The sequence below is a fragment of the Zosterops lateralis genome (assembly GCF_965231275.1).
Source record: "Zosterops lateralis genome assembly, chromosome: 30".
NCBI lineage: Eukaryota > Metazoa > Chordata > Aves > Passeriformes > Zosteropidae > Zosterops > Zosterops lateralis.
Window position 1 is genome coordinate 2271081 of NC_139790.1, and position 23935 is coordinate 2295015.

The 23935-nt window shown below is 43.2% G+C and overlaps 1 protein-coding gene across 1 annotated transcript in view; it reads left to right on the forward strand.

The window, feature by feature from the left end:
- The window catches only part of LOC310920468 (zinc metalloproteinase-disintegrin-like NaMP), a 36066-nt gene that overhangs the window by 7074 nt on the left and 5057 nt on the right, over positions 1 to 23935 (forward strand). Inside the window, exons 4-20 of the mRNA XM_083880453.1 lie at positions 1645 to 1723; positions 3361 to 3437; positions 4305 to 4500; positions 4967 to 5029; positions 6381 to 6452; positions 7192 to 7361; positions 9901 to 9985; positions 11732 to 11862; positions 12990 to 13167; positions 14336 to 14425; positions 15314 to 15509; positions 17614 to 17716; positions 18673 to 18829; positions 20117 to 20197; positions 21648 to 21726; positions 22681 to 22771; positions 23118 to 23217. Coding sequence (XP_083736579.1) covers positions 1645 to 1723; positions 3361 to 3437; positions 4305 to 4500; positions 4967 to 5029; positions 6381 to 6452; positions 7192 to 7361; positions 9901 to 9985; positions 11732 to 11862; positions 12990 to 13167; positions 14336 to 14425; positions 15314 to 15509; positions 17614 to 17716; positions 18673 to 18829; positions 20117 to 20197; positions 21648 to 21726; positions 22681 to 22771; positions 23118 to 23217 — 1948 coding nt within the window. The remainder of the gene's footprint in view (positions 1 to 1644; positions 1724 to 3360; positions 3438 to 4304; positions 4501 to 4966; positions 5030 to 6380; positions 6453 to 7191; positions 7362 to 9900; positions 9986 to 11731; positions 11863 to 12989; positions 13168 to 14335; positions 14426 to 15313; positions 15510 to 17613; positions 17717 to 18672; positions 18830 to 20116; positions 20198 to 21647; positions 21727 to 22680; positions 22772 to 23117; positions 23218 to 23935) is intronic.

A 23935-nucleotide genomic window follows, 5' to 3' on the forward strand; every position in this document is an offset into this window, starting at 1 on the left:
CAATTATTTAATGAGTTTTCTGTGGCCACGAAGAGCCTGTGGGTTATAGAACTGTAGCCTGGGGGGACAGGACAAGGGAGATGATTTTAAACTGAGTGAGTGAGGATTTAAATTAGAGATTAGGAGGAAATTCCTCCCTGGGAGGGTGGGGAGGGGCTGGGATGGAATTCTGGAATTCCCAGATTTGCTGGGGCTGCCCCTGGATCCCTGGAAATGTCCAAGGCCGGGTTGGGACAGTGGAAAGTGTCCCTGCCCATGGAACTGGAAGAGATTTCAGGTCTCTTCCCATTCAAACCTTTTGTGGATTCTGGGACAGACTCGATGATCTTGGAGGTGTTTTCCAACCTTAATTCTGTGTTTTCCAACCTCATTCTGTAGTTTTTTATTGATGTATCCCTGTATTATAGATAGATAAAGAAATAGATAAATAATAAACAGATAAATAGGTAAATAGATATATAGATAAACTGATGGTTTATCCATATTTTATATTGATATATCCCTGTGTTATAGGCAGATATAGAAATAAATAATAAACAGATAGATAAATAGATGAATATATAGATATAGATATGTAGATAAATAGATAAACTGACGGTGGAAGATGTCCCTGCCTGTGGAACTGGAAGAGATTTCAGTTCTCTTCCCACCCAAACCATTCCTGGATTCTGGGGCAGATTTGATAACCTTGGAGGTGTTTTCCAACTTTAATTATTCTGTGGTTTTATATTGACATATCCCTGTGTTATAGACAGATCTAGAGATAGATAAATGATAAACAGAGAGAAAAATAGATAAATATATATATATATAAATAGAAAAATAGATAAATAGATATATAGATAAATATAAATCTACATAAATATATATATAAATAGATAAATAGATATCTACATAAATAGATAAATAGATAAATAGATATATAGATATATAGATAAATAGATAAACTGATACAGATATTTACCTCAGCACCACTTCACTTGGACCTGGAGTAACCAAATACAAACCTGGCATTGACAAAAATCTCCCTGGAAATGGAAAGTCTGTCTCCAGCAGAACATGATGAACACACGCTCCAACAAGTCTGGGTTAATGGGTGAATTCCCAGAGGTTGTGCAAACACAGCGGTGCCATAATCAATTCATGTTAAATACAGGCTGTAATTAAGTGTTTTAATCTAATCCAAATATTTGGAGTGTGGGGGGGAGGGAAATGGTGTTGGACTAAATCCTGCGCTTGGAAGAGAAATGGGATTGTGAAAAGTTGCCCAAACAGGAGTCGCTGCAGATGTGCTGCTTTCAGGAGGATGTAAAAAGGACCAAAAAAAAAAAAAAAAAAAAAAAAAAAAAAAAAAAATTAAAAAAATCAATATATAATTATATATTTTCATCCAGCTCTGCCAGGAGATGAGTTCATCCCAGCCTTTAATTGCTTTCTCCTTTTAGGAAAAAGCCTCTTTGTTTGAGTCAGGATTTATGAACCAGCAAAATTAATTCCCCTCCCTGAAGCTTTTACTTCCTGAGTTTCTCCCCGATACTAAAAATAACCTGAGTAATTGTTTGAATTCCCCACATTCTCCCTGTGCTGTGTCATCACCTGGTTTGTGTTCCCTCAAAATAATGACTCTGCTTGGGTTCCCTGCAGGGATCTCCTGGCTGGGGATTATTCTGAGACTCTTTACTCTGCTGACGGCCGACAGATAACAACAACTCCTCATATCAAGGTAACACAGGAATAGGGAAATAATTTTGGTTTTTTCCTGAACAGGAAAATAAGTTTTCCCTTTTGCTTCCAGTTTTGAGGTCTACAGGAGATTAATGGATCTGTGAAATAATGGGATATATGAGTAAGGGAAGGTTTGAAGTCATTTAGGGTGGCTCTGAAGGGACAGAGAACACAGGAAAATAATTTTCCCACTTGTTTCCAGAGATTCATGGATTTGTGAGATAATGGGAGAAACAGGGAAGTTTTGATATCCAGGTCTGAAGTCTTCTAGGGTGGCTCTGAAGGGACAGAGAAGACAAGAAAATATTTTTTCTCTCTTGCTTCCAGTCTTGAGGTCTGCAAGAGATTCATGGATTTGTGAAATAATGGGAGAAATGAGACAGGAAACGTTTGAAATTCAGGTTTGAGCCTGGATTTAGGATGGCTCTGAAGGGACAGAGAACACAGGAAAATAATTTCCCTCTTGTTTCCAGTCTTGAGGTCCACAGGAGATTCATGGAGCTGTGAAATAATGGAAGAAATGAGACAGGAAAGCTTTGAAATCCAGGTCTGAAGCCATTTAGGGTGGCTTTGAAGGGACAGAGAATACAGGAAAATATTATTTCCCTCTTGCTTCCAGTCTTGGGGTCTACAGGAGATTAATGGATTTGTGAAATAATGGGAGATACAAGACAGGAAAGGTTTGAGCCTGGATTTAGGGTGGCTCTGAAGGGACAGAGAACACAGGAAAATAATTTTCCCACTTGTTTCCAGTCTTGGGGTCCATTGGAGATTCATGGAGCTGTGTAATAATGGGAAATATGAGATGGAAAAGGTTTGAAATCCAGGTTTGAATCCTGGATTTAGGGTGGCTCTGAAGGGACAGAGAACACAGGAAAACATTTTTTCCTTTTTGCTTCCAGTCTTGGGTCTACAGGAGATAAATCCTCCACTTTCCCCCAGTAACTTTCCCTCTGTGGATATCTTTCTATCCATAAAAAAGTTGGTATTTTTTGGTGGAAGACAAATAATAAAGTTAAACCAAAATCCACCAGACAACAAAAAGGCCCAGGGGAATGAAGGTTTGGACAAAGATTCTTAAGAATTCAGGAAAATCCTGTGGGTAAAATTTTCCACAACCCCTCAGTGACTTTGAAGTCTCTTTAAACACAGAAAAAGAAATCTTAAATCCAATTAAGTCCCCAAACCATTTCCCCTACCCAGATTTAGTATAATACCTGTATTTTAATCTCACTTAAATGAATGCATTTAATTGTTGGGTAATTAAAGAACCTTCCCTTGAAATTTGGGCTCAAGGAAACCTTTTGGTGTGGACTTTAATCGATCACAGCCCAGCAGTGTGTGCTTAATTTAGGAAATATTCTTATTTTTCCATGCTGTGCATTGACTTGAGCCCAGAATTGTTGACTTTTGTCACAATTTGTGTGCAGAAGGATAAAAATAACGGATCCGCAACAACCATGGAAATGGCCACGAACCTTTGAAATTCCTTTTAATCAACTCCAAATGGGAAACCTCCTCAATTAGTGCAATTTATGGTCACTTGTAGATACGTTAATTTGTTTTCTGGAATCCCTGGACCCAGTGGAGTCCATGGATGCCCCAAACTGACCCTGGAATTTCTGTCCCCACCAGGATCACTGTTACTATGGAGGCCACGTGGAGGGGGACGATGAGTCCGTGGCAAGTATCAGCACCTGCACAGGGCTGAGGTGAGACAGGGCTGGGCCCCAAGGGCACAATTCTGGGATTAATGTCCCAACAGGGAAGAATTGGGATGGAAAAACATCCCGTGAGCTTTTATTCAGGCTTTGGAAAGTTGTTTCCCAAAGGAAAAACAGAGGGAGAAGTGAGAAAAATAGTTACTCTTAGTTCCTTACAATATTTCAGTATTTTACCTCAAATTGGGATGGAAATATTGTTGATTTTCCCACTGGAATTAAATCCCCTTTGATTTTCCCACTGGAATTAAATCCCCTTTGAATTTCCCACTGGAATTAAATCCCCTTTGAATTTCCCACTGGAACAAAATCCCCTTTGAATTTCCCACTGGAATGAAATCCCCTTTGAATTTCCCATTGGAACAAAATCCCCTTTGAATTTCCCACTGGAATCAAATCCCCTTTGAATTTCCCACTGGAATTAAATCTCCTTTGAATTTCCCACTGGAATGAAATCCCCTTTGAATTTCCCATTGGAACGAAATCCCCTTTGAATTTCCCATTGGAACAAAATCCCCTTTTCAGCGCCTTCTGTCAGCACAAAACCCACCCCAAAATTTAAATCAAATTAATTGAATCAAATTAATCAAATCAACTCAATCCATTTAATCAGTCAAATTAATCAATCAAATTAATTCCTAACCCAGCTTCTCTTTGACTGGGAGCCCCCAAACTTTCCAATTGACTCTCTAATTAATTAATTAATTAATTTCTGCTTCCAAAGCGTTGCACGTTTTTTATCACAGAATATTCCTCAGGCTGCAGGAACATTCCAGAGCTCTGTATGCTCAGGATAAAAATCTTCCTCCATCCAAAACCTCCCATTTTTTTTAATTTTTTTTTTAATTTTTTTTTCAGTGGTTATTTTGAAACCCGTGGCCAGAAGTTCCTGATCGAGCCCCTGGGAGCCTCGGACGGGGACGAACACGCTGTTTATAAATACGAGGCCCTGAAAGAGGAGCCCATCAAAACCTGTGGCTTGGTCAACAACTCCTGGGAGCAGGACTCCAACGACCCCATCAACGACATCTTCAAATCCAGCAACAGCCCAGAGGTGAGGGGAAAAAAAAAAATAAAAAAAAGGGGATTTGTGGTCATTGGAAAACTCTAAAATAGTGCAAATCCCACTTGGTGTGGTGGTGCCTCCACAAATCCCATTTGGTCTGGTGGCACCTCCACCAAGGAGATGTTTAAACACAGAAAAAAAGTGTTTAAAAAGATCTTTAAACCCTGAACAAAATCTTCCAGATCTGAAATTTTAGCTGAGTTAAACCTTCCTGCCTTTATTAACAAGTGCACCTTTAGCACCTAAATATCCATTAATATTTATTTTATCTTCCATATTTGAATAAAAATTTAAATTTCCAGCCTGCTTCTATTAATTTAAATCCCAAACCAGTCCTTTCTGAATGACCTGGCCAAAGAAAAACCCCTCAATAATTAATAAACAGCTTTGAAACTGCAGAGGTTGGGATTGGAAAAAGCTCTTAAAAGTAATTTTAAATAATTTTTTCTTTTAGATGAGATCTTACCTGAAATCGAAGAAATACCTGGAGCTTTACATCGTTGCAGACAAGGCTTTGGTGAGTTTTGGAATTATTATTTTGTGTTTGATCAGCTCCACAGGAGTTTTCCCCTGTATTTCTGGGCTCCTCGAGGTTACTCTGAGCCTGGCTGGGAAATGGGATTTTTAAAGGGGATTTAATGGAAAATTCCCACCTGGAGATGAAAAGAATTCAGAAAAGATCTTGTGGTGCTTGTCCTGTTGGAATGTCCTGAGTTGGAAAGGAAAATTCTGAATTGGAGAGGAATATCCTGAATTGGAAAGGAATATCCTGGATTGGAAAGGAATAGCCTGAATTGGAAAGGAAAATTATGATTTGGAGAGGAATATCCTGAATTAAAAGGGATAATCTTGAGCTGGAAAGGAATATCCTGATTTGGAAGGGAAAATCCTGATTTGGAAGGGAATATCCTGAATTGGAAGGGAAAATCCTGAATTAGAAGGGAATATCCTGATTTGGAAAGGAATATCCTGAATTGGGAAGAAATATCCTGGATTGGAAGGGAAAATCCTGAATTGGGAAGGGAATATCCTTAATTGGAAAGGAATATCCTGATTTGGAAGGGAATATCCTGAATTGGGGAGGAATATCCTGGATTGGAAGGGATAATCTTGAGCTGGAAAGGAATATCCTGATTTGGAAAGGAATATCCTGAATAGGAAGGGAAAATCCTGAATTGGTAAGAAATATCCTGAATTGGAGAGGAATATCCTGGATTGGAAGGGAAAATCCTGATTTGGAAGGGAATATCCTGAATTGGAAAGGAATCTCCTGAACTGGGGAGGAATATCCTGATTTGGAAGGGGAAATCCTGAATTGGGAGGGGAATATCCTTAATTGAAAGGGAAAATTCTGATATGGAAGGGAATATCCTGATTTGGGAAGGAATATCCTGGATTGGGAGGGAAAATCCTAAATGGGAAAGGAAAATTCTGATTTGGAAAGGAATATCCTGATTTGGAAAGGAAAATCCTGAATTGGAAAGGAATATCCTGAGCTGGAAGGGAAAATCCTGATTTGGAAGAGGGAAAATCCTGAATTGGAAGGGACCCACAAGGATCATTGAGATCCCAACTCCTTCTCTCCACCTCACACAGAAATTCACATTTTGGAAGGGGCTGATATTTATTTTTTTGGTGGAAAACAAATAAATGATAAAGTTAAACCAAAATCCACCAGACAACAAAAAGGCCCAGGAAATTAAGGTTTGGACAGAGATTTGATCAAGGGCTGGTTAAATCCTCTAATAACTTTTTATATAAAATAGGATTTTTTTATACCAAAACCAATGTACTGTGGGATATTTATTTCCTGATAAATCCCCTTTTCCCCCTCTCCTTTTCCTGACACGCTTTATTTGCCTTTTCAGTACAAGAAATACGATGAAGATGTTAAAAAAATAAGACAAAGGATATTTGGAATAGTCAACTACATCAACACGGTGAGAGCAAAAAAGTAGCAATGAAATCCAAGTTTTTATAATTTTTTTCTATTGAAAGCCATTGAAATCCAAATTATTTAAATTTTTTTTCACTGGAAACCATGGAAATCCAAGTGATTTCTAATTTTTTCTATTTAAAGCTATTAAAATTCAAGTGATTTCTAATTTTTTTCTATTTAAAGCCATTGAAATTCAAGTGATTTCTAAATATTTTTTTTTGAATCCAGGTGGTTTATAAATTCTTTTTATTGTAAACATCAGAAATTTTGATTATTACACATAGGAATGAATGAAAACTCAACTTCATGGTAATTTATTCTCCTGTTTTTTGCCCTCAGACATGAGATTTTTAATAAGAATTATTTCTACTCCTCCTTTAATTATTTCTACTCATAATTTAATTATTTCTACCAAGACTTTAAAATATTTCCTAATCACTTCTCAAGTGAGTGATTGTTTCAAAAAGAATAAATTAATTTCTTTGGCAAGTCAAATTTCTTCCAAAATTACTGAAATTCTCAAGTATTTTAACCCCATTTTAAAGGTGTTTGAAACGTGGTGGGAAATCAAATTTCCTGGTTTATTTGGTGAGATTTTCTTGGAATTCTGAGTTTGGAAAAGCTTTGTGAGGTCTGGAGTGGATATTGGAGTGGAAAATTGACCCAAGTGCCAAAACGAGGCTTTGTTTCGTTTTTATTAGTTTTTAATTGAGTAATTATTAATTAATTCTGGGCTGCAGGTGTACAAAGCCATCAGCACCCACGTGGCGCTGGTGGGGCTGGAGGTGTGGACAGATGGGGACAAGTGTCCCTTGACCAGGAACGCGGGGTTCACCCTGGACGCCTTCGCCAAATGGCGCCGCGAGGAGCTGCTCAAGAGGAAACGCAACGACAACGCCCAACTCATAACGTGGGTCTTTCCTTTCCTTTCCTTTCCTTTCCTTTCCTTTCCTTTCCTTTCCTTTCCTTTCCTTTCCTTTCCTTTCCTTTCCTTTCCTTTCCTTTCCTTTCCTTTCCTTTCCTTTCCTTTCCTTTCCTTTCCTTTCCTTTCCTTTCCTTTCCTTTCCTTTCCTTTCCTTTCCTTTCCTTTCCTTTCCTTTCCTTTCCTTTCCTTTCCTTTCCTTCCCTTCCCTTCCCTTCCCTTCCCTTCCCTTCCCTTCCCTTCCCTTCCCTTCCCTTCCCTTCCCTTCCCTTCCCTTCCCTTCCCTTCCCTTCCCTTCCCTTCCCTTCCCTTCCCTTCCCTTCCCTTCCCTTCCCTTCCCTTCCCTTCCCTTCCCTTCCCTTCCCTTCCCTTCCCTTCCCTTCCCATTTTTTACTCTGTAAAAATCACTCACCAAACTCATTCAAGGCCCTTTTTACATCAAACCCCATCAAGGCACTTTTTACACCAAACACATTCAAGACCCTTTTTATTCCTTAAGAATCGGTCACCAAACACAATCAAGGCTCTTTTTATTTCTTAAAAGTCACTCACCAAACTCATTCAAGGCCCTTTTTATTCCTTAAAAATTGCTCACCAAACTCATTCAAGACCCTTTTTACACCAAACACAATCAAGGCACTTTTTATTTCTTAAAAAATCACTCATCAAACATTCGAGGACATTTTTATTCCGTAAAAATCGCTCACCAAACATTCAAGGTCTTTTTTATTCCTTAAAAATCGCTCACCAAACTCATTCAAGGCCCTTTTTATTCCTTAAAAAATTGCTCATCAAACAGTCAAAGACATTTTTATTCCTTAAAAATTGCTCACCAAACACAATCAAGGCCCTTTTTATTTCTTAAAATTTGTCACTAATCAGTGACACGATCCTGACTTGGATTTCACCCATTCCGAGACTGGCTTGTACCAATTCCAGGGCAAAAAATTAAATATAAATACAAATTCTCTCTCTATCTTTTTTTCTTTTTTTTTTTTTTTTTTTCTTTTTTTTTTTCTTTTTTCTTTTTTTTCTTTTTTTATTATTCTTTCTTTCTTTCTTTCTTTCTTTCTTTCTTTCTTTCTTTCTTTCTTTTTTTTTCCTTTTTCCATTTTATTTTATTTTATTTTATTTTATTTTATTTTATTTTATTTTTTTTTGGGTCATGGAGCACAAATAAATTCCTGCCACGACAAAACATCCAATTTTTCCAGCTGAATCCCTGCAAAAACAGGAGATGTGAACTTTTCCCTTATCTAAGACTCTTCTTCTGGTTTTGCTCACTAAAGTTGAATGTCCTGGGGAACTGCAGCAAAACGTGACAACTTAACGAGTCATAGCGTGAGGTGTAACAAGGAAATGATTAATTAAATTTCCCTGAAAATGTGGGAAATGCCAAATGAAACCAGCTCTGACCTCACTTTCCTGTCTCATGCCCAGAGCTCCTGACTCATCCCAGCCCTGAGCTGCATCTGGAGCTTTTTACACTCCAACAAATGATTTAAATCCGGTGAACCACCACAGAATTTAAATAAATATTGAAATAAAAAGTGCTTTGATTGTTCTTTTTTTTTTTTTTTTAAGGGATCTTAAAATTAAATATTTTATTAGATGTAAAATTAATTTATTTAGATGTAAAATTAAGTATTTTATTAGATGTAAAATTAAATATTATTTAGATGTAAAATTAAATATTATTTAGATGTAAAATTAAGTATTTTATTAGATGTAAAATTAAATATTTTTTTAGATGTAAAATTAAATATTATTTAGATGTAAAATTAAGTATTTTATTAGATGTAAAATTAAATATTTTTAGATGTAAAATTAAATATTATTTAGATGTAAAATTAAGTATTTTATTAGATGTAAAATTAAATATTTTTTAGATGTAAAATTAAATATTATTTAGATGTAAAATTAAGTATTTTTTAGATGTAAAATTAAATATTTTTTAGATGTAAAATTAAGTATTTTATTAGATGTAAAATTAAATATTTTTTTAGATGCAAAATTAAATATTTTTTTAGATGTAAAATTAAATATTATTTAGATATAAAATTAAGTATTTTATTAGATGTAAAATTAAATATTTTTTTAGATGTAAAATTAAATATTTTTTTAGATGTAAAATTAAATATTATTTAGATGTAAAATTAAATATTTTTTTAGATGTAAAATTAAATATTTTTTTAGATGTAAAATTAAATATTATTAAGATGTAAAATTAAGTATTTTATTAGATGTAAAATTAAGTATTTTATTAGATGTAAAATTAAATTTTTTTAGATGTAAAATTAAATTTTATTTAGATGTAAAATTAAGTATTTTATTAGATGTAAAATTAAATATTTTTTTAGATGTAAAATTAAATATTTTTTTAATGTAAAATTAAATATTTTATTAGATTTTATTAGATTCCATCCAGAGCAGGGGGATGAAACCTCCAGCCTGGTTTGGAAAAGATCCCAGAGCTCAGAGCCCCATCCTGGATCTCATTTTGTGCCTTTTTTATGTTTCCTTCCAGAGGCCTGGACTTCGAGGGCACCACCATAGGATTGGCCTTCCTCAAATCCATTTGCAGTGATTTATACTCTGCAGGTATTATTCAGGTCTGATTCAGTTTTTATTTCATTTTTTAAAGGCTTTCCTATTTTATTTTATTTTTTTTTTACTCTGCCAGTGAAGAACCTTTGTGAATACTGTTGGTGTTTAGGACATTTTCAGTTTTCTGGTTCATTATTCAACTGTAAAAATTCCCAATCAGAGCCCTGGAAGTGTCCAAGGACCAGATTTGGAGGAATCTGGGATAGAGGAAAATGTCCCTGCCCTGGAACTGGATGGGATTTCAGCTCCCTTCCAACCCAAAAACATTCTGGGATTTTATTTTCAATAAAATCTTGGGTGAAAAAAAAAATAAACACACCTCCATGGTGTCTATTCCCTAAACATCTTCACTAAATAATAAAATATAACCCAAATAGATCCACAGATGGGTTGAGCACCACGTGGCCCCTCATGGGGATAATTCCACTTAAAGGAAAAATTCTCTTTTTTATTTTTGTTTTGTTTTCCCTGTTGTTGCTGCTTGTTCTAAAGCACACCTGGGTTGGGATTTTAGATTTTCTGTGCTGACAAGGTTTTGTGCAAGCAAATCCTGCATTGACCTGAGGCCGTGGAAAAGGCTCCCAAAATTGAGTGACAGCCCTGGGATTGTGGGTGTGGGGTTTGGATAGAAGAGTGTGATAGCACAGGGGAAAAACTCAGAGTATATGGGTTTAGAATACAGTAATATATATATATATATATATATAGGGTATGTGTATAAAATATATATATACACAGAGTATAAATATATATTTATATATTATATAATATATTTTATTTTATATATTTATATATTTATATATTTATATATTTATATATATAATATATATATTTATATATAAATATATATTATATATAATATATTTAATATATTTAATAATATAATTTTAATATATATATTATATATTATATATTTATATATTTATATATTACTCTGTGTATATATATATATATATATATATGCAGTAATATATATAATATATAAATCAAGATGGAGGATTTAGGGCAGAGGTTGAGTCTTTTTCCACCTTCTCCTTCCTGGCTCTGGGTGGTGTTTTGTAATTGGGTAGAAAAATCCGCATTGAGGCCACGGGTGGTTGGTTATTGGGTCAAAAATAAAAATAATAAAATAAAATAAATAAATAATAAAATAAAAATTTAGGTGTCATCTCATAATTAGACAATTTGTGCTTAAAAGACCTTCTAGAGATAGAGAGACAGAGCTATTTTCTACTTTTTTAGCACGAACTCACAGATTGTGAGACTGTAACATAGATAAGAATTGATAAACATCTGAGTCTGAACATGAAATCCATCTCTTGAGCATTTAATCCTGGCTCTAACAAAAAAGAGAAGAAACCCACACACCTGTTGCTAGAGGACACAAAAGAACCACATTCACTCGTCAAGTTGAGAAGTGAGAGGAGAAAGAGGAAGTTTATTATGATTTGAGGTTTTAAAAGAGGTTTGGAATTTGTTCAGGGATTGGGGGACGAGAGTAACACCTCTCTGACCCCAGTGGTCAACTTAGAACTTTATCAATTTATCCTTCCTTCTAAAAAAGAACGGATATTTACAAAACATCAACCTTTGTTTTCATTATGAGCGTAAAAAAACTCCGGTAAAATTGTAAAAAAATGTAAAAAAATGTAAAAAAAAAGTAAAAAAAATGTAAAAAAAAAAATCAAAAAGCTAAAAAACTCAAAACAACACAGAGCTGGAAGTAACAAAACCTTTCCTTGTCTCCCCAGGACCACAACAGGAACGAGATCGCGGTGGCGGCCACCATGGCCCACGAGATGGGGCACAACCTGGGCATGAGCCACGACACCGAGGCGTGCTCGTGCAGTGACGACATCTGCATCATGACAGACACCGTCAGGTGGGGTAAAAAATGGGGATGGGAATGGGGTTTTGGAATCACAGAGTCACAGAATGTGGAGGTTGGATGAGACCTTCAAGATCACCGAGTCCAACCCAGCCCTGACACCTCAACTGGATCATGGTATCAAGTGCCACATCCAGTTTCCTTTTAAACACATCCAGGGATGGTGACTCCACCACCTCCCTGGGCAGATCATTCCAATATTTTATCACCCTTTCTGTGAAAAACTTTTTCCTGATACCCAACCTGTATTTCCCTGAGCTGTGTCCTCTGGTTCTGTCAGCGCTGCCTGGAGAAAGAGCCCAACCCCCCTGAGCACAGGCACCTTTCAGGGGGTTGTGGGGAGTGATCAGGTCACCCCTGAGTCTCCTTTTCTCCAGGATAAACACCCCCAGCTCCCTCAGCCCTTCCTCACAGGGTTTGTGTTCCCAGCCCCTCTCCAGCCTCGGGGCCTCCTCTGGACGTGCTCAAGGCTCTGAATGTCCTTCCTGAGCTGAGGGGCCAGAGCTGGACACAGCACTCAATGTCCATCCTGAACTGAGGGGCCAGAGCTGGACACAGCACTCAATGTCCATCCTGAGCTGGACACAGCACTCAATGTCCATCCTGAACTGAGGGGCCAGAGCTGGACACAGCACTCAATGTCCATCCTGAGCTGGACACAGCACTCAATGTCCATCCTGAACTGGACACACAGCCCTCGAGGTGTGGCCTGACCAGTGCCCAGTCCAGGGGCAGAGTGACCTCCCTGCTCCTGCTGGACACACCATTCCTGACCCTGGCCAGGATTCCATTGGCCCTTTGGCCACCTGGGCACTCTCCTGGCTCATGTTCAGCCAGCTGATGTTTGGACAAGCTGAGAGATGCAAAACTGGGGCAGGGGGTTTGGGCCAGGGAGGTTATTCCAGTCAAGTTATTAAAAAGGAAAATGTTTAAAAAATTGGATGGAAATGCCAGGCCATTGTCAGATATTCCCCCCACAAAAAATTCAACCCCAAAACTACTTTATATATTTACAAAACCATTTACACCCAAGAGCTGCGGGCTCAATCTCCTTTTCCAAAGGCCTTTCCTCCCCTATTCCTATACCAACCCCAAATCCCCCCATTCTCCCACCACTGCAGCTCTGTGATCCCCAAGGAGTTCAGCTCGTGCAGCCTGCAGAGCTTTGAGAAGTTCATGCTGGCCGACATGCCCCGGTGCCTGACCAACATCCCGGAGCTGAGCAGCATCGTGGCCCCTCCGTCCTGCGGCAACGGATTCGTGGAGAAGGGAGAGGAGTGTGACTGTGGCACCCCTGAGGTACCTGGGAATGGGGGAAATCATCGGGTGTTGGGAAAGGTGGGACAGGAAGGATTTATGGATATGATTGTTTGGTAAAGAAATACTGCAGATGTAAAACTTGTGAGTGAAATGGAAATGAAAGCCAGTTTTGGGATGTAGACATGGGAATGAAAGGCAGTTTTGGGATGTGGGCATGGGAATGAAAGCCAGTTTTGGGATGTGGGCATGGGAATAAAGGCAGTTTTGGGATGTAGGCATGGGAGGCAGGAAAACTGGAGATGGGTTGAAGGACAGGAAAACAAAAGGAGTCAGGAACGTGGCCTTTCCACTCTGCCAAAGGCATCAGGGAGAAAACAGATAAGAAAAGTAGTCTTTAGAGTTTAGAATATAAAATGACATGGTAATGCAGCAGTTCTCATAGGCTGCGTGCAAAGTTTGTAGGTTTTGTATCTTGCATGGGTTGGTCACTGTAAATTAGAATATTCAACACAAAAAGAGATAGAATGGATTGTAACAAGATGATCGCTCTCTTACACTCTTCCTCTCTTGCCTCTGGCTCTTCTCTTCTCTTCCCCTCTCTCTCTTGCTCTTCTCTTGTTGCCCCTCTGCCCTTTTGTCCTCTCTTGCCTCTCCCCTCTTTTCCCCTACTCTCTTGCTTGCTCTCTGTTCCCCACTCTTACCCCATTTCTACCCCTTAGCTCTACCCTCTCTTCTCTCCCCCTTTTTCTCTCTTTGGGGTTCCCTCCAGCCCAGGCTGGTGGCTGAAGGCCAAGCCCTCTTTACCCACCACCCTTGTAATAAACCCACCTGTTTCTAGAATATCTCAGCTCTGCAGAGTTCCCTGTCCCCACCGTCCACAAATAATACTGCACTCGGGGAAAGTAAAAAAGGGCTTTGTCCAGGCTGGGTCACTGAGGTCGGATTTGCTGAAGCAGGAATTGTGGTTGTCAGATGTCTGAGCTGGGGAGGATGAGGATGAGTTCCCAGAGGAACTGAGAGTGGGACAAAGCCATCCCCAGGGCTCAGCTCAAACCTCGAGTTCCCTGCACAGCTTCCACCTCCAAACCCGGGGGTTTTAGGGGGGGTGTTTCCCAACAAAGCCAAGGGCAGGTCCCAGATTTCCATCCCAGCCATGGACAGGGGTTTGGTGTCCCTGTCCCCAGCCCTGACTGTGCTTCTCCCCCAGGAGTGCACCAACGAGTGCTGTGACCCCGAGAGCTGCAGGCTGAGCTCAGGGGCTGCCTGTGCACACGGGGACTGCTGTGAGAACTGCCAGGTGAGCTTCCCTTCCCTTCCCTTCCCTTCCCTTCCCTTCCCTTCCCTTCCCTTCCCTTCCCTTCCCTTCCCTTCCCTTCCCTTCCCTTCCCTTCCCTTCCCTTCCCTTCCCTTCCCTTCCCTTCCCTTCCCTTCCCTTCCCTTCCCTTCCCTTCCCTTCCCTTCCCTTCCCTTCCCTCCTGCTGGGATAAGGCAGGAACTGATCCCCCATATTTAACAGCCCTGACAAGGGCACTCCCATGGAATCATGGAATGTCCTGGGCTGGAAGGGACATTTGGGATCACTGATCCAGCTCCTGGCCCTGCTCAGACATCCCAAAATCTTACTCTGGGCATCCCTGGAGTGGTGTCCAAGCTCTCCTGGAGCTCTGGCAGATTTAGGAATGTGCCTGTTCCCTGGGGAGCCTGGGCAATGCCAGCACCCTTTGGGGGAAGAGCCTTTCCCAAAATTCAGCCTTTCCTACAATCCAACCTTTCCCAAAATCCAACCTTTCTCAAAATTCAGCCTTTCCCAAAATACAACCTGTCCTCAAATCCAGCCTTTCCCAAAATCCAACCTTTCCCAAAATCCAGCCTGTCCCTCCCTGGCCCAGCTCCAGCCATTCCCTCAGACCCTGTCCCTGCCCACCAGCCCATCCCAAACCACCAATTCCCTCATCCTTCCACCACCCTGGAGAAACAAACCCTTGGCTTGGCCATTTTCTCCTGGAAATAAAAACTGTGGCACAGGAGACAAAACCCCCATGAAGTGACACATCCAGCACAGCTCTTGCTCCTCACACACCCTGTGCAGGGAGAGGACATTTCCCTGCCTGTTTTCCCCCTCCAGTGTGGGGTTTTGTGAGCAGTGTGGAGGTGCTCAATGTGCTGTTTTTCTCCCCATTTTCAGTACAAGAAGTCGGGCTCGGTGTGCCGGGCGGTGAAACACGAGTGTGACCTGGCTGAGATGTGCACGGGCCTCTCCTCCAGCTGCCCCCAGGATCGTTTCAGGGTCAACGGGCACCCCTGCAATTTTGGGGAGGGCTATTGCTACATGGGCACCTGCCCCACCCGGGACAGCCAGTGCAAAGCTGCCTTTGGGCCAGGTGAGTACCCTGGGACAGCAGGAGAATCACCTTGTCCTGCTCACAGCACAGAGAGAAGGGAATTCTGCAGCTCCAAATCCTCAGATCCGTTTAAAATCCAAAATGTTTTTAGGATTGGAGTCACCTTTTTTGCTAAACTGCTCAAATATTCCTCAGCAGGCAGGGGATCCTCCACAAGGCATCAGGATTTGGATTTTAGCTGGAGTTTGAATCAAGAGGGATCTCAGGTGTAAACACAATTTAAATGAGGAGTAACTTTGCTCCTGCAGGTGCATCAGAAGCACAACTCAGTAGCTGGAGCTTAATCCAAGAGAGATTTCAGGTGTGAACACAATTTAAATGAGGAGTAACTTGGTGCCTGTGAGGGTCCCTGCATGGCAGAGATGTGCTGGGTCTGACACTTGTAAGAACCCTGAGGAATGGTTCTAGTTCTCATTAATTAATGAAATCATCCAAATTAAAATAAAATCCCTGCTTGAAAATATTCACCATCTCAGCATTTGAGCCCCTTGCCCCCCTGCTACGAGGGTTTAAAATCCATTTTTGCTCTGCTGACACAACTTCAGGGTGCTGCCTGCACCAACACTGGGCCAGGACAACATAAAATGTAAAATGTAAAATATAAAATATCAATATGCCTCAGGAGCAGCCCATCCATAAAAATCACCTCCAGTTTGTAGCACAATTAATGCTGGGTTTGATATTTCCCACAGTCAGTGGCTGTGACTCGTGAGCTGCAGCTCAGGGCTCTGTGTTTCCAGAGAAATGGGAAGTGGGGAGTGCATTCCTCTTTCACAGAACGAGTCTGAGGTGGCTGGGATGGAGCTGGGGAAGTGGTTTGGGCCAGATGGGAAGAGGAAATGTCTGTCCTTTCAATTAACAGCAAAATTTGGCACGTCTGGTGCTGCTGAAAGCAGCATTTCCTAAAACTGGGGGATGGTTTGGGCTGAAAGGGAACTTAAATCCCATCAGTGTCACGGGCAGGGAAGGACACCTCGCTCTGTCCCAGGTTATCCCAACCTGGCCTTGGGCACTGCCAGGGATCCAGGGGAGCCACAGCAAATCTGGGAATTCCAGCCCAGCCCCTCTCCACCCTCCCAGCCAGGAATTCCCTCCCAATATCCCATTCCAATCTCCCCTCTCCCAGTGTGAAGCCATTCCCTGTGTCCTGTCCCTCCATCCCTTGTCCCCAGTCCCTCTCCAGGGAATTCCAAAATGGTTTGGGTTGGAAGGGACCTTAAATCCCATCCAGTGCTGTCCCTGCCCTGGAACCTGGGACTGGTTTGGCTTCTGCTTTCTGAGTTTCACAGAATCCTGGAATGGTTTGGGTGGGAAAGGATTTAAATCCCATCAGTGTCACCCCTGCCCTGGGCAGGGACCCCTCCCACTGTCCCAGGTTATCCCAGCCTGGCCTTGGGCACTGCCAGGGATCCAGGGGCAGCCACAGCAAATCTGGGAATTCCATCCCAGCCAGGAATTCCTTCCCAATATCCCACCCCAATCTCCCCATTCCCTGTGTCCTGTCCCTCCATCCCTTGTCCTCAGTCCCTCTCCAGGGAATCCTGGAACAGTTTGGGTTGGGAGGGACCTTGAAAGTCACTCAGTGTCACCCCTGCCATGGAGCCTGGGACTGGTTTGGCTTCTGCTTTCTGAGTTTCACAGAATCCTGGAATGGTTTGGGTTGGGAGGGAACTTAAATCCCATCAGTGTCACCCCTGCCATGGGCAGGGACACCTCCCACTGTCCCAGGTTATCCCAACCTGGCCTTGGACATTCCAGGGATCCAGGGGCAGCCACAGCAAATCTGGGAATTCCATCCCAGCCAGGAATTCCTGCCCAAAATCCCACCCCAATCTCCCTTTCCCAGTGGGATCCATTCCCTGTGTCCTGTCCCTCCATCCCTTGTCCCCAGCCCCTCTCCAGGCCCTGCCAGGGGCTCTGAGCTCTCCCTGGAGCCTTTCCCTTCTCCATCCTGAAGTTCCAGCAAGCCACGGGCACTTGGGCTGGAAAAATCCATTTCCTGAGCAAAGGAAGGAGGTGGGATACTCCCAATTTTCCCAGGCAAAGATCCCAAACTCATCCTGGTCCATTTTCTCCCCTGCAGAGGCCACGGATGGAGCAGCCTCCTGCTACAACATGAACGAGAGGGGCACCTACTTCGGGTACTGCAGGAAGGAGCAGGGCACTCACATCCCCTGCAGGAGAAAGTGAGTCCTGGGATGTGCTGGGATTTTGGGAAGAGAGGAAATTCCTGATCAAATCAACAGACAGAAACCAAAAACATCCAATTTTTAGTGGCACAAATCCTGTTCCTTCATTTTGGGTACTGCAGAAAGGATCAGGGCACTCACTTTCCCTGCAAGAAAAAGTAAGCACTGGGGGATGGAATGTGCTGGAGTTTGGGAAGAGAGGAAATTCCTGCTCAAATCAGCAGACAGAAGCCAGGAATACCTGATTTTAGGGGGCCAAAATCATCCAATTTTAGTGGCACAAGCCCTTGCTCCTTCATATTGGGTACTGCAGGAAGGAGCAGGGCACTCACCTCCCCTGCAGGAGAAAGTGAGTCCTGGGATGTGCTGGGATTTGGGAAGAGAGGAAATTACTGGTCAAATCAACAGACAGAAGCCAAAAACATCCAATTTTTAGTGGTACAAGCCCTTGTTCCTTCATTTTGGGTACTGCAGGAAGGATCAGGGCATTCACCTCCCCTGCAGGAAAAAGTAAGCCCTGGAATGTGCTGAGATTTGGGAAGAGAGGAAATTCTTGCTCAAATCAACAGACAGAAGCCAGAAATACCCGATTTTAGGGGGCCAAAACCATCCAATTTTAGTGCCACAGCCTGTTGTTCCTTCTGGTTCTGTCTGAAAACTGTGAGGAATAATTTCTAGAGAAAAGTGGATTTAAATCCCGAGGTGAGAGAGCAAAGGTGTGCACAGAGCTCAGTGCAGGGCTGCTGGGGAGGACAAGTGGGCAGGAACAGTGATTTTTGGGCATTTGAAGCTCAGAAGTGAAGGAAAAACATCTAAATGCTCAATTTCTATGAAGGAATTTGTATTTAAGAACAAACCCAGCTGCTCACACCAACACAATTCAGGCTGCAGGAGAGACCAGCCCAGCTCTGAGGGGTCTGTCCTGGGGGTAACATCTCCTGTTCTCCTTCCAGGGACAGAATGTGTGGAAAACTCTACTGCTCTGGGGGGAGGGAGATGCCCCGGGACGGGAGCCTGCTGACCTTCAGCTCCTGCAAGGGCAGCTTCCCCAGGAGTGGGGAGCAGGACCCAGGCATGATCCTGGATGGGACCAAGTGTGGAAATGGCATGGTGAGTGCACAACTTTTATTTTATCCTTCCCTCTCTTTTAGTCTTGTTTATATATATAATTTTTATATAATTATATATAAATAATAATATTATAATTGTATCATTTTTAAAAATAGAATTCTCACTTATTTCAGTCTTGTTTCTGTAATTCTCTCTTGTTTCAGTCTTGTTTCTATAATTCTCTCTTATTTCAATCTTTTTTTATGTAATTCTCTCTTGTTTTTGTCTTGTTTCTATAATTCTCTCTTGTTTCTGTCTTTTTTCTATAATTCTCTCTCGTTTCAGTCTTGTTTCTATAATTCTCTCTTTTCAGTCTTTTTTATATAATTCTCTCTCGTACAAGAAAGATTTTTAAGGACTGAGAGGACCCCAAACTTCTGCTGATCTGTTTTTTTCCCAACTTTTTATCCCAAACCAGCAGCAAAGCAAACAGGAATTAGCCCCATTCCCATTTCCTTGGCTTCCCATTCCCATTTCCATGGGCTCCCCATTCCCATTCCCATTCCCATTCCCATTTCCTTGGGCTTCCCATTCCCATTTCCTTGGCCTTCCCATTCCCATTCCCTTGTTATTCCCATTCCCATTTCCTTGTTATTCCCATTCCCATTTCCTTGGGCTTCCCATTCCCATTCCCATTCCCATTCCCTTGGGTTTCCCATTCCCTTGGGCTTTCCATTCCCATTTCCTTGGGCTTCCCATTCCCATTTCCTTGTTATTCCCATTCCCATTTCCTTGGGCTTCCCATTCCCATTTCCTTGTTATTCCCATTCCCATTTCCTTGGGCTCCCCATTCCCATTCCCTTGGGCTTCCCATTCCCATTTCCTTGGGCTTGGCTTCTGCCTCATTCCCTTTACTGACACAAAAAATATGTGGCAGCAGAAGCACAGCTTTGTGTGAGGGGTTTAGGAGATCATTAATTATTAATTAAACATTTAATTATTTCCATCATGGGTGTCCCTCATCACTTGGCTGCTGTTTCCAATCACTTCCCTGAATATTCCTGCCTGGAAAGGAGGGATGAGGGATTGGAGGGGGAATCAGTGAGGGATTGGAGTGGGGAGAAGTGAGGGATGAGGGATTGGAGTGGGAAGAAGTGATGTCTGCACATCTCCATCACTCCCCTTTCCCCAAAACACCCACATGGAAAATTAACCCCTCATCTCCCACACCTAAATAGAGTCTGAGAGATTCCCAGAGCTGTTTCTCCACTCCCTCACAGGATAAAATACAAACTCTGCCTCTCCTGGAAGCTCCAGACGAACCCCTGTGTTTTTCTCTCCTTGCAGGTGTGCAGCCACGGGGAGTGTGTCCAGGCTGAGGATGTTTTCAGGTCCACCAACTGCTCTGCCAAGTGCTCTGGCCATGCTGTAAGACACCAGAATTTGATGTTATTCCCTTTAAAACCTCCCAAAATTGATGCGGGTCAGCCTCAAGCCTCTTTGCTGATGGTGTTGAAGTCGTTGATACGAATCTGTCAAATTTGGGGAGTCAGAAACTTTAATATTTTTTATGAAAAGGTTTCTCACCTGATGTAACATTGATATTTTTGCCCAGGAGATGGACACAACCCCTGAGCTATGATATCACAAGTCTTCTCTTTTAGAGTTTTTTTTTTTGTTTGTTTGTTTGTTTGTTTGTTTGTTTGGGGAAGACAATTTTGCTCATATTTGACCACTCAGAGACTTACAGATAAATAACTCTCAGCACCATCCTTTAACATCCCAAACTTCTCACATTTGCGCTAAATTTTAGCCCAAATAAACTGAGAGATTAAAAAAAAACAAAATTTCTCAGCATCGTCACCCAGAACCTTTGTGGGCTGGTGTCCCCAGCTGAGGCTGTCCCTGCTCTGTGTCCCTGCTCTGTGTCCCTGCTCTGTGTCCCCAACTGAGGCTGTCCCTGCTCTGTGTCCCTGCTCTGTGTCCCTGCTCTGTGTCCCCAACTGAGCCTGTCCCTGCTCTGTGTCCCTGCTCTGTGTCCCCAACTGAGGCTGTCCCTGCTCTGTGTCCCCGCTCTGTGTCCCTGCTCTCTGTCCCCGCTCTGTGTCCCCAGCTGAGGCTGTCCCTGCTCTGTGTCCCTGCTCTGTGTCCCTGCTCTGTGTCCCCGCTCTGTGTCCCTGCTCTCTGTCCCCGCTCTGTGTCCCTGCTCTGTGTCCCTGCTCTGTGTCCCTGCTCTGTGTCCCTGCTCTGTGTCCCCAGCTGAGGCTGTCCCTGCTCTGTGTCCCTGCTCTGTGTCCCTGCTCTGTGTCCCTGCTCTGTGTCCCCAGCTGAGGCTGTCCCTGCTCTGTGTCCCCGCTCTGTGTCCCTGCTCTCTGTCCCCGCTCTGTGTCCCCAGCTGAGGCTGTCCCTGCTCTGTGTCCCTGCTCTGTGTCCCTGCTCTGTGTCCCCGCTCTGTGTCCCCGCTCTGTGTCCCTGCTCTCTGTCCCCGCTCTGTGTCCCTGCTCTGTGTCCCTGCTCTGTGTCCCCGCTCTGTGTCCCTGCTCTCTGTCCCCGCTCTGTGTCCCTGCCCTGTGTCCCTGCTCTCTGTCCCCGCTCTGTGTCCCTGCTCTGTGTCCCTGCTCTGTGTCCCTGCTCTGTGTCCCTGCTCTGTGTCCCCAGCTGAGGCTGTCCCTGCTCTGTGTCCCCGCTCTGTGTCCCTGCTCTGTGTCCCCAGCTGAGGCTGTCCCTGCTCTGTGTCCCTGCTCTGTGTCCCCGCTCTGTGTCCCTGCTCTGTGTCCCTGCTCTGTGTCCCCAGCTGAGGCTGTCCCTGCTCTGTGTCCCTGCTCTGTGTCCCTGCTCTGTGTCCCCAGCTGAGGCTGTCCCTGCTCTGTGTCCCCAGGTCTGTGACCACGAGCTGCAGTGTCAGTGTGAGGAGGGCTGGGCTCCCCCCAACTGTGACAGCTCCTCAGCCCTCACCAGTAAGTGATACACGCTCTGGGAACTCTTCCTGGGCCTGTCCTCAGTGATTTCCTGCTGTTTTAGGAATTGTTTCTGTCTCTGTCCTCTGATTCCCTGATTTTAGGAACTGTTTTTGTCCCTGCCATTGATGATTCCCTGGTGTTTCAGGACTGATTCTGTCCCTGCCCAAAGTGGTTCTCAGATTTTAGGAACTGATTCTGTCCCTGCCCTCAGTGATTTCCTGATGTTTAAGGACTAATTCTGTCCCTGTCCTCTATGATTCCCTGATGTTTAAGGACTGTTTCCTTGGTGTTTAAGGACAGTTTCCCTGATGTTTAAGGGCTGTTTCCCTGGTGTTTAAGGTCTGTTTCTGTCTCTGTCCTCGATGATTGTTTCCCTGGTGTTTAAGGACATTTTCCCTGGTGTTGAAGGGCTGTTCAGGGGCTGTTTCCCTGGTGTTTAAGGACAGTTTCCCTGGCATTTAAGGACAGTTTCCCTGATGTTTAAGGACTGTTTCCCTGATGTTTAAGGACTCTTTCCCTGGTGTTTAAGGTCTGTTTCTGTCCCTGTCCTTGATAATTGTTATCCTGGCATTTAAGGACAGTTTCCCTGATGTTTAAGGACATTTTCCCTGGTGTTTAAGGACTGTTTCCCTGATGTTTAAGGACAGTTTCCCTGGTGTTTAAGGACAGTTTCCCTGGCATTTAAGGACAGTTTCCCTGATGTTTGAGGACAGTTTCCCTGGTTTTTAAGGACAGTTTCCCTGATGTTTAAGGACTGTTTCCCTGGTGTTTAAGGACTGTTTCTGTCCCCGTCCTTGATAATTGTTATCCTGGTGTTTAAGGGCAGTTTCCCTGGTGTTCAAGGACAGTTTCCCTGGTGTCTGAGGGCTGTTTAAGGACAGTTTCCCTGGTGTCTAAGGGCTGTTTAAGGACAGTTTCCCTGGTGTCTGAGGGCTGTTTCTGTCCCCCCAGGCATCGCAGTGGCCGCAGGGGTTCTGGCTGTCCTGGCGGTGACCGCGGTCGCGGCCGTGCTGCTCACCCGCTTCCGAGGCTTCCGCAAGAGGTGAATCCTTCAAATCCTTCAAATCCTTCAAATCCTTCCAAGCTCCCCCCAAAACCCCACAAAGCAAAGCCTGGAAATCCCTGCAGAGGTTCAAGCAGGGTTTGCAATGGGGATGGGGGGAATTAGACTCTGGGAAGGGAGGACAATGGTCCATGAGATTTCTGAATCCACAAATCTCATGGTTGGGAGGGGATGGAAGAGTTGAAATGGAGTTCTAATAAATCCTTCATAATCCCAAATGAATAAAGCAAAGAAAGAAATCAAGGACATGGGTATAAAACACCAGCTGTGAGGTTTATTCTTCAGTTTTTACCTAAAATTGATGATGCTGTGAAATCTTTTACAGCCACCAGCCCAGGAGGGGACCCGGAGCCACCAACCAGGTGTTTGTGGATCAGGAGCAGAGCTGCAGGGAACAGCCCGTGCTGGTGCCACCCGCCCCAAAGGTGAGAGCAGGGACACCTGGGGACTGTCCCCGGGGCTCAGAGCATCAGCCAGAGGGGCTGAGCTTCCAGGAGATCCCCAAAATGCTGAGGGGACAGTGCTGGGAATCCCAGCACAACATTCCCAAAATGCTGAGAAACCCAGCATGAGATTCCCAAAATGCTGAGGAGACAGTGCTGGGGATCCCAGCATGAGATTCCCAAAATTCTGAGGGGACAGTGCTGAGAATTTCCAGTATGAGATTCCCAGATTCCAGAAGGAACAGCACTGGGAATCGCAGCCCATTCCCAGATTTCTGAAGGGACAATGCTGAGAATTCCAGCACGAGATTCCCAAAGTGTTGAGGGGAGGGACAGAACTGGGGATCCCAGCATGAGAGTCCCAGATTTCTGAGGGGATGGTGCTGAGAATCCCAGCATGAGATTCCCAAATTTCTGAAGGAACAGCACTGGGAATCACAGCCCATTCCCAGATTTTGAAGGGACAGTGCTGGGGATTCCAGCATGAGATTCCAAAATTCTGGAGGGACAGTGCTGAGAATTCCAGCACAATATTCTCAAAATGTTGAGGGGACAGTGCTGAGAATCTCAGCATGAGATTCCCAAAATGCTGAAGGGACAGTGCTGAGAATTTCCAGTATGAGATTCCCAGATTCCTGAAGGAACAGCGCTGGGAATCACAGCCCATTCCCAGATTTTGAAGGGACAGTGCTGGGGATTC